General features: G+C 44.1%; 1 protein-coding gene across 1 annotated transcript in view; it reads right to left on the bottom strand.

Moving 5' to 3' along the window:
* Positions 1 to 3,590: 3,590 nt before the first annotated feature.
* The window catches only part of LOC138276944 (lipoxygenase homology domain-containing protein 1-like), a 262,443-nt gene continuing 249,326 nt past the window's right edge, over positions 3,591 to 16,707 (bottom strand). Inside the window, exons 7-8 of the mRNA XM_069219211.1 lie at positions 7,152 to 7,230; positions 3,591 to 3,751 (exon numbers count right to left, since the gene is read on the bottom strand). Coding sequence (XP_069075312.1) covers positions 3,591 to 3,751; positions 7,152 to 7,230 — 240 coding nt within the window. The remainder of the gene's footprint in view (positions 3,752 to 7,151; positions 7,231 to 16,707) is intronic.

Raw genomic sequence — 16,707 nt, 5'->3', positions numbered from 1 at the left:
TATGGCTGGAACTCCCTGGAACAGAGAATGACAACAAAAAGGTAGGTCCTCCCAATAAAAGAAAACAAATACTGGAAGAAACTGGAACAGGCGAAGAAAGAGGCTGGAGGAAAAACAACCAGAGTTTGATCACCTGCAAAGGAAGTGTTTCAGCACAAGGAGAGCAAGAATCCCACTCTTTATATACCCTAAAACAGGAAGTGACAGACAGGAAGTAAAAAGACACAATGTTGGATTGGGAAAGGACCATAGGAGAATATAGATGAAGATGCCATTTAGAAAAGGATCCTAATGCGTGCAGGAAAAGAGGTAGAAGAAAGGCATGCTGGGAGAAAGAAGAACATGGCTCCTATTTGTAAGAATGAAGGAAAGAAGAAAAGGAGAAAGAAGAGAAAAGAAGATAAAAAAAGAACAGGTAACACCAGGTAAGTGAGAGGGTGGGTGGGTGCCTACTCCTAATTTTGAGGGTGCACCGTGCCCTAAACTCACCCAGGCCTGATGCCCAATCTCGGACCTTGTGTGAGAAAATATTGGAAAAAAGCGGCGTTGCACGCCCTGTGGCCGAGAAAGTGAACCGCAGCTCCAGCTGTGTCCTGAGCCAGTCTTTCCGCTTGGGCCACAGCGGCCCACGGCGTGACAGCCCTAGACATTGCCACAGGAATCCCTCACCAGGATCGCACCAACAAGCCAGGTGGAGTAATAGCCATCATCCACAAAGAGACTGTACAGTGCATCACCACCATCACCGAAAAAACACCCCCACCATGGAACATCTCAACTTCAAGCTCCACATGGATGACAAAACAACCAGCAGTGCCCCCCTTGCATATCAACCCCCAGGCCCATGCTACAGCTTCTGCAACACCATTGCAGACTTCATTGGACCCCTAGCATTAGACTCCAAAGATTGCATCTTCCTCTGTGACCTAAATTTCCACATTGACGACCACAACAATGAGAACACTGCACACCTCCTCAACAGTATGAGCAGCCTCAGAATGACCCAGATTGCCCTCAATGCTACACACACCACAGGACACACACTGGACTCCATTTTCACTTCCAACAACCATATCAAATACAGCCATGCCACAGAAAACACATGGACTGATCACTCCATTGCCCACTTCAGCATCTCCAGCCCTCTCACCTCCACCCCGCAAGATGACGAGTGCCCCCCACTGGAGGTTGGACAAAATCTCAGATACCAGCTGGGTGGATGCCCTCAATATCTCCAACCACGTCACCCCCATCAAGAGTAAATTCAAGAGAAACTCCTCGAAAATGGCCAGCTGGTACACTCAAGAACTCAGAACAACGAAACAAGACCGTGAACAGTTGGAGAGGAGATGGCGCGCCAACAAGGACATCTCCAACAGAGTAGCCTGCTTTCGGCAGCAAAGAAGACAGTCCTTGCCGCAATCAACAAAACTGCCCTGATCGCAGCCACCCATGACATCCAAACCCTTCTAGATCAAGGAGAAACAGCAGCTTTGATTCTCCTTGACCTCTTGGCAGCCTTCTACACCGCATCCTACCACATGCTGATCGGAAGACTCCACCATATTGGCATCTAAGGGGATGCACTAAGAAGGATCACCTCTTTCCTCACTGGAGGAACCCAGAGGATCCACATCCCACCTCTGAACCTAAGGTAATCACCTGCGGTATCCCCCAGGCTTCATCCCTCAGCTCCATGCTCTTCAACGCATATATGACCCCGCTGGCCGACATTGTCAGAACCCACTGACTCAACATTATTTCCTATTCCTATTCCTATTCCTATTATTTTCTATGCTGATGACACCCAACTCATCCTCTCACTCACTGAGGTCCCCCCCAGAACCAACCTCCACAGATGCATGACAAGTGTCACTGACTGCTGCTTGCAGCTGAACACAAACAAGGCTTAAGTACTGATCTTTGGCAACAGCAACAAACATAGAACAACTCCTGGTGGCCATCAGACCTAGGACCCACACCCACTCCCCCTGACCAGGCTAGAAGCCAGGGCTCTGAATCATCTTTGACAACAAGCACACCATGAAATCACAGGTCAATTCTTTCTCCGCCTGCTTCCTCACCTTGTGCATGCTAAATAAGATCTTCAAGTGGCTACACCCTACACTTGAGACATATTGTGACAGAGGCCCTGATACCAACTGACTGGACTACAGCAACGCTCTCTATGTAGGAATCGTCCCACACTACTTACAGAGACTTCAGATTGTACAGAACACCACAGCGAGACTCATCCTTGTCCTTCCCCGATGAGCCCACACCACACCTCACCTCAGGCAATTCCACTGGCACCCCATACAGAAGAGATGCCAATTCAAGATGCTGACCCATGCATACAACGCTTCACACAACCAAGGACCCGCTTACATTAACCACTGGCTGAACTTCCACCAAACTGTCAAGAAGACTACGCTCTGCCTGCCTTTCCCTTGCCCATACTCCCCGCATCTACAGAAGAAGAAGTGGAGGACGCTCCGTCTCTCACATCACAGCAACAATCTGGAACAGCCTCCCACGCACCTCCGGACCATCACCTCACTTCCGGAATTCGGAATGACACTCAGGACCTGGCTATTCAAATAAGCCTCAGGGACCTGCAAGCACCTGAATACCCTATCGGGTGATTAGCCACGCTTTATAAATCCTGATTGTTTGAGTGTTATTGGTGGTGGTATTAGTAGTGGTGATAGTGGTACTGGTGGTATTGCCAGTGGTTATCTTGCTGCTGCTCATATTATTGATGGTGATGACTAGTGGTTATGGTGTTGATGTAGGTGGCATTGGTTGTGATACTGGTGATAATGGAAATGCGGTGGTACTGACAGGAATGTGGTATTGGTGATGTTGGTAGTGGTGATGGTATTGGTGGTGATGACAATGTGATAGTAGCATTGGTGATGTTGGTTATGGGGGTGCTGCGGGTAGTGATACTAGTCATGATGGATATGGTGTATCATTAGTGGTGATGTGGTTTTGGTGTTTCTGAACAAGGATCCACATATACAGGTGTACATCATACAAGCTCCTCCTATTTGTTTATCATATCAGACCAGCTTCAGCATCTCCTTCCAACGATAAAAAGTAGGTCATGATAAGCTCAGACTCACACTCTAGTCCTGATTTTTTTTAAAATGTAAAAATACCTGCTTGCTGTAAAAATAGAAAAAATGCTTTTCTATTTCCAATACATTTAAGCGACAAAGGGTTAAATGTAACAACAGATGCGATGGGTGAGTGTACTCTGAGATACAATAGACTAATTTATTGCAATGAAAAGACTCCATATGATAGGAAATGGTACACTACACAGCAAATAGCATGAAAGGAAATGCTCATTTGGCTGATTTATGATGTCATTAACAATTCAATTTCTGAAGCCAATGGCTGGAAACAGTGGGTCCGAATAAGTCTGTGGTAGAGGAGGGCTGATCCAATCAGTATATCTTGCCAATAGCTGTACTGTCAACCCTGACCTAACAACTTATTATTATTATTTGTATTGTTATTGTTATTAGTACTACCACACACACAGGGAAATGTCAGCAACTACCATAAAGTACAAATGTATTTTACCAAAAAGAATTATTCTTGTTACCTGTAACGGAAATTACTGTTACAATGAACTCATTCTTCGAGTGTTGACAAATCCATTCATTGTGCAGGAAGACATATTCAGCAGATGGGAAATATCCTTCTTCTTTTACGACGATTTTGTCCAATAACCAGCTATCTAATTACAATAAAATAAAACAGTGGTAGTGTTAACCATGGTTGTTGAACAGTTCAGACACGAGCACGTTTTTTTATTTATTTTTATTGGTTTCCAAAGAGAGCAAAAATCGGTGCATTCAATGCATGTGGTGCGTTAAAAAGCATCAAAAGAGAGCAGTTCTGTATAGTATACCATAACAGATTCGGGTACCACAAAGTACTGTGTTGTGCCATGATTAGTAATTATGACCAACCACCTGTGTGAGCCATGAAAGCGGGACACCTGTACAAATACAACAGTGGAGAAATCAGGAAGAACTTATGTGGAGAACATAGTTGTGAAAATATATTTAGTGTTAATAATAATATTTCTATTCAGTTGAGGGTGGTCCTGTCATCAGATCTGGGGTTTATCTTGGGGACAGTAGTATTCCATTCTGACAGTTCCACAGGCTTCTATTGGTGGAGATGTGGGAGTCGTATACAGCTTTTATTTAGACGCTGTCCATTTAAGCAGTTCCAGTTTTCATTTATAAATTTCAGGTGCATGCAGAGACTTCCAGTTAATAGCTCTGGCTCGCTTAGCAATGACCACTGCTAATCTTGAAATCAGAAAATCATTCAGGCATCTTCGGGTCTTCGCATGAAGCCCAGAAGACAAATCTTAGGATGTAATAAGCGTTGTCCATTGGCTCACAATGGAAGCATAGTTGTTTTTGTGAAACTAATCCCTAGTTGTCACACAGGACCCCACTATTTGTATGAATGTAGCTTCTAAGACTGCACTTCTAGGACATACATCAGTTTTGAGGACTAAGGTGGTCATTATGAACACGGCGGAAACAACCGCCGTGTTCATGCTGGCGGTCAAAACACTGACCACCAGTGACCCCGGAACACCACTGGCCGAATAATGAACATTTTCGCCGGCTCACAGAAAGGCCTGGCCGGGACGGTCAATGCCTCTGTGCGGCAGGTGCAGTTGCACCCGTCGCGCAGATCACTGCCTGAAAATCGGGCGATGACCTGCGCGACGGGACTCTGCACCGGGGCCTCTGCACTGCCCATGCAAAGTGCATGGGCAGTGCAGGGGCCCCTAGGGGAGCCCCGGGGCACCCCCTCCGCCAGCCTTTCCCTGGCGGGATATCCCACCAGGAAAAGGCTGGCGGGAAATAAAACATTACCCGCAAGGTAGTGCCGCTACCCTGGCGGTTGGTGTTTCAACTCACCGCAAGGCAGCCTGACGGCTGGAGCCTGGCGGTGGGTGAGGGCTGCCACTGGCAGCCCTCACCATGTTCAAAATATGGCGGTTTGGCCCGCCATGCTGGCTGGCGGCTTCAGCCACCACTGCGGCATGGCGGGCCAAACCTCCAAGTTCGTAATGAGGGCCTAAATCTTATGTAGTCTAGCTGGAGAGAAACGTATGTTTCAGGTACATTTCAAAACATTTCAGTTGAGCATTCCTAGATACCTTCCCAACATACTTAAGTGCAATCGTCCATTCAATATTTGCAAATGTTACTTCAGGATCAGTTTCCCATCCTCATTCCACATCTGTAAGTGTTACTTCAGGATCAGCTTCCCAACCACCTCTAAGAACAGATAGTTGCAATGAGCGGGCAGCACAAACGATCTACATAGATGGGATGTCACATGCCATGCTTCACCCCAACTTAAAATAATCTATGGTGTGTGGGCTAACTCATGTTTATCATCTGATGGTTCCCAAATAAATGTCATCACTCGGCTTAAGGGTGCATATGTAAGAAACTCACCAAAGGAGCCAATGTGTCTGATTGCAGCTCTCCGGTATTCAAATAGCCAGTCATACAACTGTCTGATCTGTGTGACCTTCGCATCGGACCATGTTGTGACATTGATTTCGTAGCTAGTGTGTCTCTCTCCATGTAGAACGCATTTAAGAAGCTCCAGTGCCCAGGGACGGTGCAGCTTACACCTTTGATGATATATATGGCAACAAAGTCAGGCCACCACTAACAGGCAAGATGTACCCCATGAGAGTTGTCTCCTACCAAGCCACAGCTGTGCTATTGTGGTGTTCACCAGGGAGGACATAAGAAAGTGCAATTCTGACCACAAAGGGCTGATTCAACAGGGCATTGTCCGTTGGAGCTGTTCAGCTACATAATAAGTCTCGAAGACTGGAACTCCAAGGCCCCCTCCGTCAAATGGTAAATATAGTTTGGATAGAGCTACTCTGTCTCTGCCATGATCCCATATTAACTTTCCTAACAGGGAGCTCAGCCCTTGGCAGACCCTTCAACAAGTTTGACAAGTGCAGAGGTCAACATTTGATCAAATGCAACTAGCAAGATATTCTGCCATTTCCTTCACCAGAGAGGAAAATAATGCTTATCAAGCCCTTAGATTCTTTATCTACAAATCAGTGTTAGCTGTGCTTGCTCATCTCTGAGACAGCAGAAGCTTTTAGTTAAAAAATAGGAACTGGTGATATTTTGCCGTTCAGAAATATGAGTCTAACATGGACAGCCAGTGAGATAAATGATCGAGATACTTTCCTGGGGCAACCATTCAGCCCCCTAAGTTAGTAATGCAAGTTCTCACTGATTTTGTTTAAGTGTGATCCTAAATCAGCACAGGATATGAGTAAGAAATTCAATTACAGAGAGGATATCAATTGGTTGCAAAACATTTATGTGTAACAAACTTTTTTTTGGTGGCTTGTCCTTTGCGACCTCTGGAACTGCTTTTTTGACCCCTCACTTCAGAGGTGGCAAATTCAGTGCTAGGAGCACCGTGGCAGCTTGCCCTTATCCATGTCAGCTGGAACGGCACTCTCTTTGCTTTCTATCACATTTTTGTCACACTATATTGAATAACATGTTATTCACTATTGGTAACAAAAAATGATAGAAATAATATATTATTCACTATTGGTGCAAAAAATGGAATATAAGTAGCTGGAATATGCCCTTCCATGGCAGCTGAGCTAGGTAAAAAAATGCTTTTAAATGTATTTTGTGTGCGTGCTTGCGGAGGAGACTGTGTTTATGTGAGAGATAGTGTATGTAAGTGTCAATTTGTGTGTATGTATAAGTTTGTGTTTGAGTGAAAGTGGAGGTGAAAGGGCGTGTGATGTCACTTCCGCTACCCCGGGCATTTCAGTGAATTGACGTCCATAATGGGGATCCTGGTCCATATATATGTGGGAACATACAATATTTTGTTATAATATTGTGTTACAGTGTAACTGGAAAAACTACAGATAAATAATGTTTTCATTATGATTCACGTTTACACACTGTCTAAATATTTTCGTGTTTCGTATTCTCTTTCAAAGACAAATCGAAATCGCTGATTGCTAATGCAATAATATAAAATGCATTACAATTTGATGAAATTAGCACTGATATTGTTTAGTATTTAGAGATTTTTACCTTCCTTTGAACTTCTGAATCCTATGGTTATTTCACGCAGTTTTCCCAGATGAACCGCTGTCACTCTAAAAACATTCACCTGAAATTCAAGAAATGTGGGTTTATGCTCTGTGTAACTTTGCGCAATGCAATTCACAATCGAAAGAAACATGCAACACGTTAGCCTAAATCCGGGCCACAGTCATGGTGGTACCTTGGAGCCAGATTTGGGGGGTAAATATAAGTCCATATTGACTCAGTTATATTGAGAAAGAAACTGGGCACGATTCATAAAGGCAGCATTGTTATTTTGTGACTTGTCCTCAAAACGTCTACAATGGGAATGTTCAATGAATATTCATGTATAATTACTGTAGAAAGGACTGCCCCATTTTTGCACTTTTCTACTAATAGGAAGTTGACATTTCGGGGCCAATTCACAAAGGTACTTATGAGTACTGATAGAGCGGAACGTGGTAACAATTTACCTACGTTTGGACGCTCTTTAGGCCGATGAATCTTTTGACTAAGTGGGAACTCTCTGTACTATTAATCGATCACTCACCTTATATCGTTAATCAATAACGTACATAAGCAACACCTTGAACAACATAACACTTAACAATTAATCCAGAATACATTTCGGCGAACCCTGACCTTTCAGCCAGGAATGACCACACCAGTTTATTGCAAAATTAATGAGTTTATTTCCCTATATTAACAAAGCTAGCACAATATAGATGTGTCTCAACACCAAATGATAAACATAAATGAACATTAATAGCTGTCCATATCGTCGGAACAAGTGTAATCTATGTAGCATTTGAATCACAAGGCATTCGATAGTGGCAATGCAAAGCACTAATACGATAATCTGTAATGGGCTAATTGCGTACATTTAGTCAGCATAACAAGATCTCAAACTGCACCGTGCGACATATGGAATCCTCACCTAACCTCAAATTAGCATCGGCATGTGGGACTTCATGCAAAAACAATTTGGCAACATCAATTTAGAAAACTCCTAGCTAGGGTCCTTATCAAAATCAGCAGTTGGTTACCTAAAGGAAACACAATGCAATTTTACAATTTCCTTTCATAATTACCAATTCCAATCAGCAATCAATGAAGTCTTCGTCTCACAGGTACCGTTTCTCGATCAGCATAGGACGGGACAAAGGGGCAGGGGTGAACGGGGCAATTGCCTCACGGCGGCAAGATAAGATTACTACTTCATGCAAAGGGGCAATCAAAGTTAAAGTCTCTAGGGCAAGAATCATTAAAGTCTCTTTCTCTCGACTAGAGAAAGCATCAAAGTCTCTCAAAATGGCGTCGCAGCAAAATGGGTCATAGTAGCTACGAAGTCAAAATGGCGGGATGTCCGAAGATAGAGAGAGCTTCCCTCTCATGCACCTGGGTTTTATAGACAACAGTTCAAGTCCAGTAGGGTCTTCATTGGAGGGTTCATAGGTTAGCTTCAAATTGACCAATCAAAAACGACAGTTCTCAAGCTTTTACTTAAGCATACATTATCCTTGGAGATGGGTACAAAAGTTGCAACATTGTTTCTCGATTAGCTTACTCTCAGAGGCTCCATTGTCCGCACCTGCAAGCCGACCTTGAATTTAAGAGAAAATATGCCATGCTGGCACCAACTTTAAGATAAGCATGTGAGCAGTTTCTGTGGAAAAGTACAGCTTCAAGCAGAAATACACGTTTAATAGCACAGTGGAAAAATACGAACGTTTAAACCGTGAGACCAGGCAATTAGGCCAAAGCCTCCGCTAAAGTAATGCTAAGCTAAAACATTTCAAACAAGCAAATCGTAGCACACGTTTATGATTATGTCGGATTAGTGCAATTCTAATACACCACGTTATATAAAGCACGCGTATAAATGATGGCAAACTACTCTGAGGGCACATTTTGTCCCCGTACAATCTTTATTAATTCGGTTAATGTCACACATGATTATTTCAGCACTACGTTTATGCGTTAATAAATCAAAACCTTCATTTTCTGCTTCATCAATCCCTCCTCTGATGACTACTTGTCATCACACAAATTTAGCCCACAAATTTTATCCCATTAAAATTCTGTCAGCTCCCTTTTCCTTTTAGTCCCCCTAGTTTGCGCTTTGTATTCTTCTGCCATTCTTTTCATAATTTTCTCCTCCTTTCTCCTTTTAATTCTTTCCATAATCATTATTATTCCCCTTTTTATTCCCCAAATTCCAAATACACAAATTATTATTATTAATATTCCTTCTATTATTTTCAATAATATTCCATTCCAAATTCCCCCAATCCAATGTCCCACTGAAGCAAGTCCCTTTCCAACCTTCTCCCACACTCCTGGTTCCTTCAGTTCCTTCAAATCTGCACTTTCTTTTGTTAGATTAGCAAGCATAGTTTTAATCTTCACACTATTATCAGGTATATAGGTGCAGCAGTGACGTGCACCAATCATTTTGCAAACGCCTCCATCCTTTGCTAAAAGAATGTCTAAAGCAAGCCTATTTTGAAGAGTCATAGCTCTTTCCGCTGCAAGTTCAGCATCCATCAGGATTATAGCACCTGAAAACTTTGTCAACATGTTATCCACTATAGTAGACAACTTTCTTATTTTGATGGAATTCAGCACAACTCCCAATGAAGGAATCATGGCTCCAAATATGTCACCTACCACAGCAGCTGCGGTCTCTCTTTTCTGGATACGATGTGATCCAGGTGTCTTTTCAATCATCGATATGTCATCCAGTTGATAAACCTTTGGAAACACTATACCCAAATAACATCTTCCCCACCATCCCTTTGGAAGACGATAATAGGCATTATGCCCACAAATGTAATACACCCCTGGAATGACAGGGTCAAGTCCGTCCATCATGAATGTCCATTTGGCCTTAAAAATAAACGTATGTTTGCATTCACTCGCTCCTACAAAAATATTGTCATAGTAAGATTCACCTCGATATATACAAAACTTCCCTACATGCCAAGCATCTAAAGCAATTTTCCCTTGTGTCTTTATAGCAGCAAAATCATAATTATCTACCGAAGTCCTCTTATGCAGTTCTTTTTCTAATTTCGCCTTCATTTGAGCCCTTCTATCATCTGTGCGATCTAAAAAGCTTATTTCTACAGCAGAGACGGAGCAAGTAAGGTTCTCCCTATGAGCATGAGCCGTTTCAAAAGGTTGCATTGGCTCGAAAAAATCCCTCATAATTTTGTAATCCCAATATTTTGCAGTCTCGCTCAGCTGCGCTATTATAGGAACATAAGCAAAGGTAACATCATAATTTGAGAAAAAATACTGTATATTAGATTGACCATAAAACCTAGACATTACTATACTACATGTAATCCCATATGTAAGAGGCATGTGGTGATAAGTCACCCCTTCCTTTACTGATGTCGGTATCTGGGTACACACATAACAATCTTTCGCATCCATAGTCTCAACATACTCTGTTAGTAAGCGATAGAAAACGTTATACGAAAGCTCCTTCTTATCATGCAAGAGCCTCTCATCCATTGCTAGCCTTTTCAATGGTGTTAGTTCAGTGACAGTAACAGGAACAATAGTAGAAGCAGTAATAGTCTCATTCTCACCCTTTCCATGCATTCCAAACACAATTGCCATTATTATTAGTACACATGTTAGTACTAAGCCTATACACACGTATTTACAATACTTCTTTCTATTGTTTTGCATAGCGTACCCAGGCATGATCTGTATAGAATCAGAGAGCTAGAAGCACCTATAAATGAAACTACTTAGCAATTCAGTTACAAAGCTGAACGAGCACAATGTTCACACCGTCTTCTTCAAAAGGCCAGTCACTTATCGGTTAGCAGCATTTGTCTCAATTCGGTTTAGCAATGTCTCAACTGGTTGTTTGTCTCACGTTAGATTGCAGCAAGCAATGCCATTCACTACCTTTTCAGTCAACAGAGTCTATGAAACTTTTCTTTTCTATTGGTATCTCTTCTTCTTCTTCGTTCTCGATGCTTAGAGATACAAACTCATCAGTCCAATCATCATTCACCGCATATGCCCATTCAGGACCGGAATACCTCTTGTTTGGTATCCTTTTCCTCTTCAATTTTGCTTCTCTCTTTGATTCTGCTTCGCTGGCACTCTCCTCTTTCGCCAAGTCCTTTTCCTCACTTGACGATTGTTCCACGACAGTCACTTCCTTTCTTTTCTCTTTTACTTTTGGCCTTCCTCCTTCGTTCAAACCTTCTTTACCCTTTTCTTTTATCGGTGAGATACTTAGTCTTCTTTTTGCACCATGTCCGTTTGATGGACCTGCGATCCTTTCTGTAGATGTTTGAGCTCTTTCGTTCCGCTCTTCTTTGTCCCCACCTTCAGGGGAATCAGTCACGTTTTCCTTCTCTACTTCTGTATCGTCTGTTTCTGGGAAAGCCCCCTTCTGCTCAGGCTCTCCTGCCTTCTCACTCTCTTCGAGCCTTTCGTCACCGTTACATTCTTCAGGCTCTGTATCACTTTCAGCTGCTTCAGGTTCCTTGTCACCTTCAGCTGCTTCAGGCTCTTTGCTACCCTCAGCTGCTTCAGGTTCTTTGTCACCTGCAGCTTCGTCGTCGCTGTCTGAACTTTCTCCTTGGTCTTCCCCAAGTGAGTCGGACCCTTCGTTCTCCAATAATATCTCTTTTTCTCCTGCTGTTGCTTGTTCGCTTTCAGTTCGCTTTTGTTCTGTCTCAGTACTCGGCACCGTTTTATCAGGCACTGGTAGTTTCAGCGCTTCAACTTCCTCATCTGTGGGACACAGCACCTTCTTTGTATGACTGGCGTGAATCCAGTTGGGAACCCCGCGCACTTCACAGCGGTAGTTGTTGTCAGGATCACTTGGAAAGGGCCTTTCCAACGGGGTTCCAGACACGACTTCCTCACGTGCTTCTTTATCACGACCCAGTCACCTGCTTTCAGGGCGTGTCCTGGACCTTGGATCGGTGGCAAGGTGGTCGCCTCCACCTGGTGAGAGAAAGAGCGAACCACGTCAGCCAGACCTTTGCAGTAGTCTAACACCATATCATCTGTAATATTCAAAAGCATATTTGCGGGAACTGCAGGAAGTCTCATAGCCCTGCCCATGAGAATTTCGTGCGGAGACAATCCAGTTTTTCTATCCGGAGTGTTTCTCCCACCCCATCTCTTAGACATGAACCATCAACAAAAAGAATTTGGTCATTTTCATCAAGTTTTGTATCCTTGATGTCCGGTCGGGGTTTTGTGCAAAATTCAGTCACCTGAAGGCAGTCATGCTCGACGTCTTCAGCGTTCTCAATTTCAGCATTTTCTCCAGGAAGCAAGGTAGCTGGATTCAACGTAGTGCACCTTTTCAGCTGCACATTCGGTGAGCCCAGAATAGTCGTTTCATACCTTGTGAGTCTTGCTCCAGTCATGTGCTGCGTTCGGGAGCGGGTCAAAAGTATCTCAACTGAGTGAGGGACCATGACTGTTACTGGGTGTCCCATCACTATTCCTTCACTCTGAGTGAGGCTGATACCAACTGCTGCTACGGCGCGCAAACACCCTGGGAGTGCTGCTGCGACCGGATCCAGAGTAGCTGAAAAATACGCTACTGGTCTGTTTACGCCACCATGGGCTTGTGTCAAGACAGACAAAGAACATGCATCACGTTCATGACAAAACAATGTGAAAGGCTTCGTGTAGTCAGGCATACCTAAAGCTGGAGCCCTGCACATGCACTCCTTTAATTCAACAAAAGCATCCATCTCATCCCCTTTCAGTTCGATCTGATCCAAGGCATCCTTCTGGGTCAATTTCAGTAAAGGCTTTGCTAGAGACGAGAAGTTGGGGATCCACTGGCGACAATATCCCACCATTCTCAAAAACTTCCTCACCTCCTTCCTTGTCCTTGGTGGACTCATTTGAAGTACACTGGTAATTCTTTCCTTCATTATTTTCCGTGACCCTTTCTCTATCTGGTGACCCAAGTATTTCACCTTCTTCTGACAGAACTGCAGTTTGGAAGGAGACACCTTGTGTCCATTCCCTCCCAAATGGTTCAACAGAGCAATGGTATCGGCTGTGCAGCCACTTTCTGTCTTTGATGCAACCAGTAAGTCATCAATGTACTGTACTAGGGTTGACTCGAATGGCAACTCTAACTCTTCCAAGTCTTTCTTTAGAACCTGAATGAATATCGACGGTGACTCAGAGAACCCTTGAGGAATTCGACACCAACTGTATACTCTGTCTAGGAATTTGAAACAAAAGAGGAATTGGCTGTCCTCATGAAGAGGCACAGAAAAGAATGCTTGTGACAAATCGATGACTGAGAACCACTCAGCTTCGCAAGGGATCTGAAACATTATCACAGCTGGATTCGGTACGACAGGGCAGCACTTTATTATGATGTCATTTATTTTCCTCAAATCCTGTACAAGTCGGACTTTCCCACTTGGCTTTATTAGTCCCATTATCGGTGAATTACATGGGCTGCTTAATACTTCTTTCAGTACTCCCTGCTTCACGAATTCGTCAATAAGTTGGGCAACTTTCATGAGGGTATCTTGTGGCATGTGGTATTGTGGGGTCTGGGGAAAGATCGCATTGGGCTTTACCATCACTTTTACTGGTTCTACTCCTTTCATCAATCCCACCTCTTTCCCTGTCATGTCCCACACTTTCTCTCCGACTGTTTCCCGTAGTTCTGCTGGGATATCTTCTTCAGTTATCATTGGTAAAAGACAAATCAGAGGATACTCTTCGTCAACTGTTTCTATTTCATCGCCCTCTATACTGTCCTCTTCTTCCCCATCACTGCTCGTCTGTATTGTTATTCCCTCGTTCGAGCACATTATCGAACAACCCAATTTGCACAATAGGTCTCTTCCTAACAGTGCTATCGGGCTTGAGTCACATACCACAAACTGATGTACCCCTTGATAGTTACCAATGTTGACTGGTATCGGATCTGTTATTGGGTTCGTCAGATGCCTGTTTGCTACTCCCACCACTTGAACTGTCCTCCCTGAGAGTGGCAAATTTGGTATTTCACTGCTCTTAACTGTTGAACGTGTGGCTCCCGTGTCAACCAGGAATGAGAAGCGATGACCCATTACTCTTCCCTCTACGTACGGACCCTTTTGATCAACTTCTAGGGATGGCGCAAGCACACAATCTCCTTCCTCTTCTGAGCTTTCACTCTCCCATACATTGTTTATTCCACTCTCACTGTGTAATGGGAACTGTTGTACTGTGCCGTTTGTGCTCATTACCTGACCCGTTACCTGTGGAGGAACCATCATTTGCTGCTGACTCATTGGTGCCAAAGGTATTTGCATTTGCTGATTAGGCACCATAGGTAACTGCTGTTGCATCGGCTGCATTTGCGTCATCTGCACACGGGGCATCTGCATCTGCTGCGGCTGCATAGGTTGTAATCCCTGCAATTGATTCATGGTCTGAAAATTTGGGTTTGGACCCCTCATTTTCGGTCCTCTCGTTATCTGAAATGCATTGACATCATTGTTTTGCTGCCCAACACCTACACCTGCACCTGCACCTTCCTGCACCACCATCGGACACTCGCGTTTCCAATGACCTACGTTTCCGCACGCGTGACACGGCATCACTTTCTTCATTGCCTGCACACCTGTCACAACAGTGTTCAAATCCGGACCATTATTCACAAAACCTCCTCTACCTCTGCCTCTGCCCTGTGGCTGAAACGCCATGTTTCCTTGCAACTGCGGCTGCTGTTGCTGAAACACCATGCCTCCCTGCAACTGCGGCTGCTGTTGCGGTACCTGCTGTTGGAACCCTTGCATCCCTGGCAACCCTTGCAGTCCCTGCAGACCTTGCAAGCCTGTCTGAGCCGCCTTAAGCTGCATCATCATCACCTTCTCTTTCAGCTTTTTCTGTTTCACCTCAATTTCGTCGCTACAGTATTTCGCATAAGTCAAGACTTCATCAATCGGTTTCGACTGCCAGCAGATCAAATGTGATTTTATCATCTGACTTATCTCTGGTCTCAGCCCTTCCACAAATCTGAACACAAAATGAAGCATATCCTTCGCCTCGATTGCTTCCGTGCCACTGTAATTCTTGAACGCCTTCAACAACCTTTCATAGTAACTATGAATCGATTCTTTAGCCTCTTGGGCAGTTCGATCAATTTTCTGCCAATCCACATTTTTCGCGGCAACCTTCGTCTTCAAATGCTCAATCACCTTATAGTACAGACACATCACCATAGGTGATGGTGCACCCGTCTCTCTGTCTCTCTCTGGTTCACTTGTCGGCCAACCTACAGCTCTTTTGCAATCCTCCCACAAATCCGCTGGAACCACAATCTCGAATAGAGTGTTCAGGTCTTCCCAGAGACATTTTGCAAGCTTCACAAACCTATCAGTCTGTTGATACCACTCAATCGGCTTCTCTCTTAGTTTGGGAAAATCATTCGTAAAAGACTGAATATCGCTCCTGTGCCATGGTACATGTACTAATTTTCCCCCTGCTGTCTCCCTCATTGGTAACATAGTTACTGTATCACTACTCTGTGGTCTTTTCTCATTGTGCTCTGTGGCACTGTCCCTCCTCTTATCCTTCCTCTTTACCCATCTGCTTTCCCACTTGTCTAAACACCTCCACACTTGGGCACTCTGCAACAATTCTCTAAGGTGTGCCTTCATGCCTGCTGATCTCATGTGTTCAAAATCTGTGGTCCCAAAATCCAACCTATAGCTCCTGCTCAAGTGTTTTGTCTTGCCTATGTCAATCCCGTTCCTGTCTGCTACTTCCTGCAAACTTTTATGTACCTTGTTTACTTCTTTCGTGATCTTTGGACATAGATACCTCAACTCCTCTTCCGTGTAGGATTCTAACCTGTTCACACCCATATTCCCTTCCACCAATTCTTGTGCTTCCATGTTCAGCCTCATCCTGCTCAAGTAATCGTCTCCTTTCCCACTGTCTGAACTTTGTGTGGAATTTAAACTGTTGAACCATTGTGTCAGCTGTTGCGCATTTACCCCCATCAGTGTAGCATTCACATCGACTGCCATCGATGGTTGCGGCAACTTTTCAGTGTTCGATGTTAATGGTATTATCAGTGGGGGGCTCGACCTCACCAGTGTTGATTGAGCGCATACGGGACTAAACTCCATCAAGGACCCAGACCCAGTTGGCTGAGCCACTATCGGGGTTATCCCTGGAGTGTTTTCTATGCACCTTCTTTCTGTCCCATTCTGCAGCATTTGTCCCTGACTGCTCATACCTAAGTTAGGCTGACTATACAAAGGTACCACTGGACCTACAGTAATGGGCAGTGATATCGCATCTGGATTTTGTCCATTTCCCATATTCTGAGGCATGTTCATCCCCATATTATGGGCCATCATTGCCGGCATGCCCATCTGACTCCCCGTCATTTGAGCATGAACATTTCCTCCCTGCATCTGCTTTTGAGGCATCATAAACTGAGTTGATTCAGCTTGTGCCATTGTTGGGTTGTAACCATTCTGTACGCCCCTTACGGTTGGATCTAGAATCATTCCTCCACTGTTATCACTGCTGTAGTACC

This window comes from Pleurodeles waltl, chromosome 2_2 (genome assembly GCF_031143425.1).
Source record: "Pleurodeles waltl isolate 20211129_DDA chromosome 2_2, aPleWal1.hap1.20221129, whole genome shotgun sequence".
Classification (NCBI taxonomy): domain Eukaryota; kingdom Metazoa; phylum Chordata; class Amphibia; order Caudata; family Salamandridae; genus Pleurodeles; species Pleurodeles waltl.
This window is presented reverse-complemented; position numbering and strand designations above follow the sequence as displayed.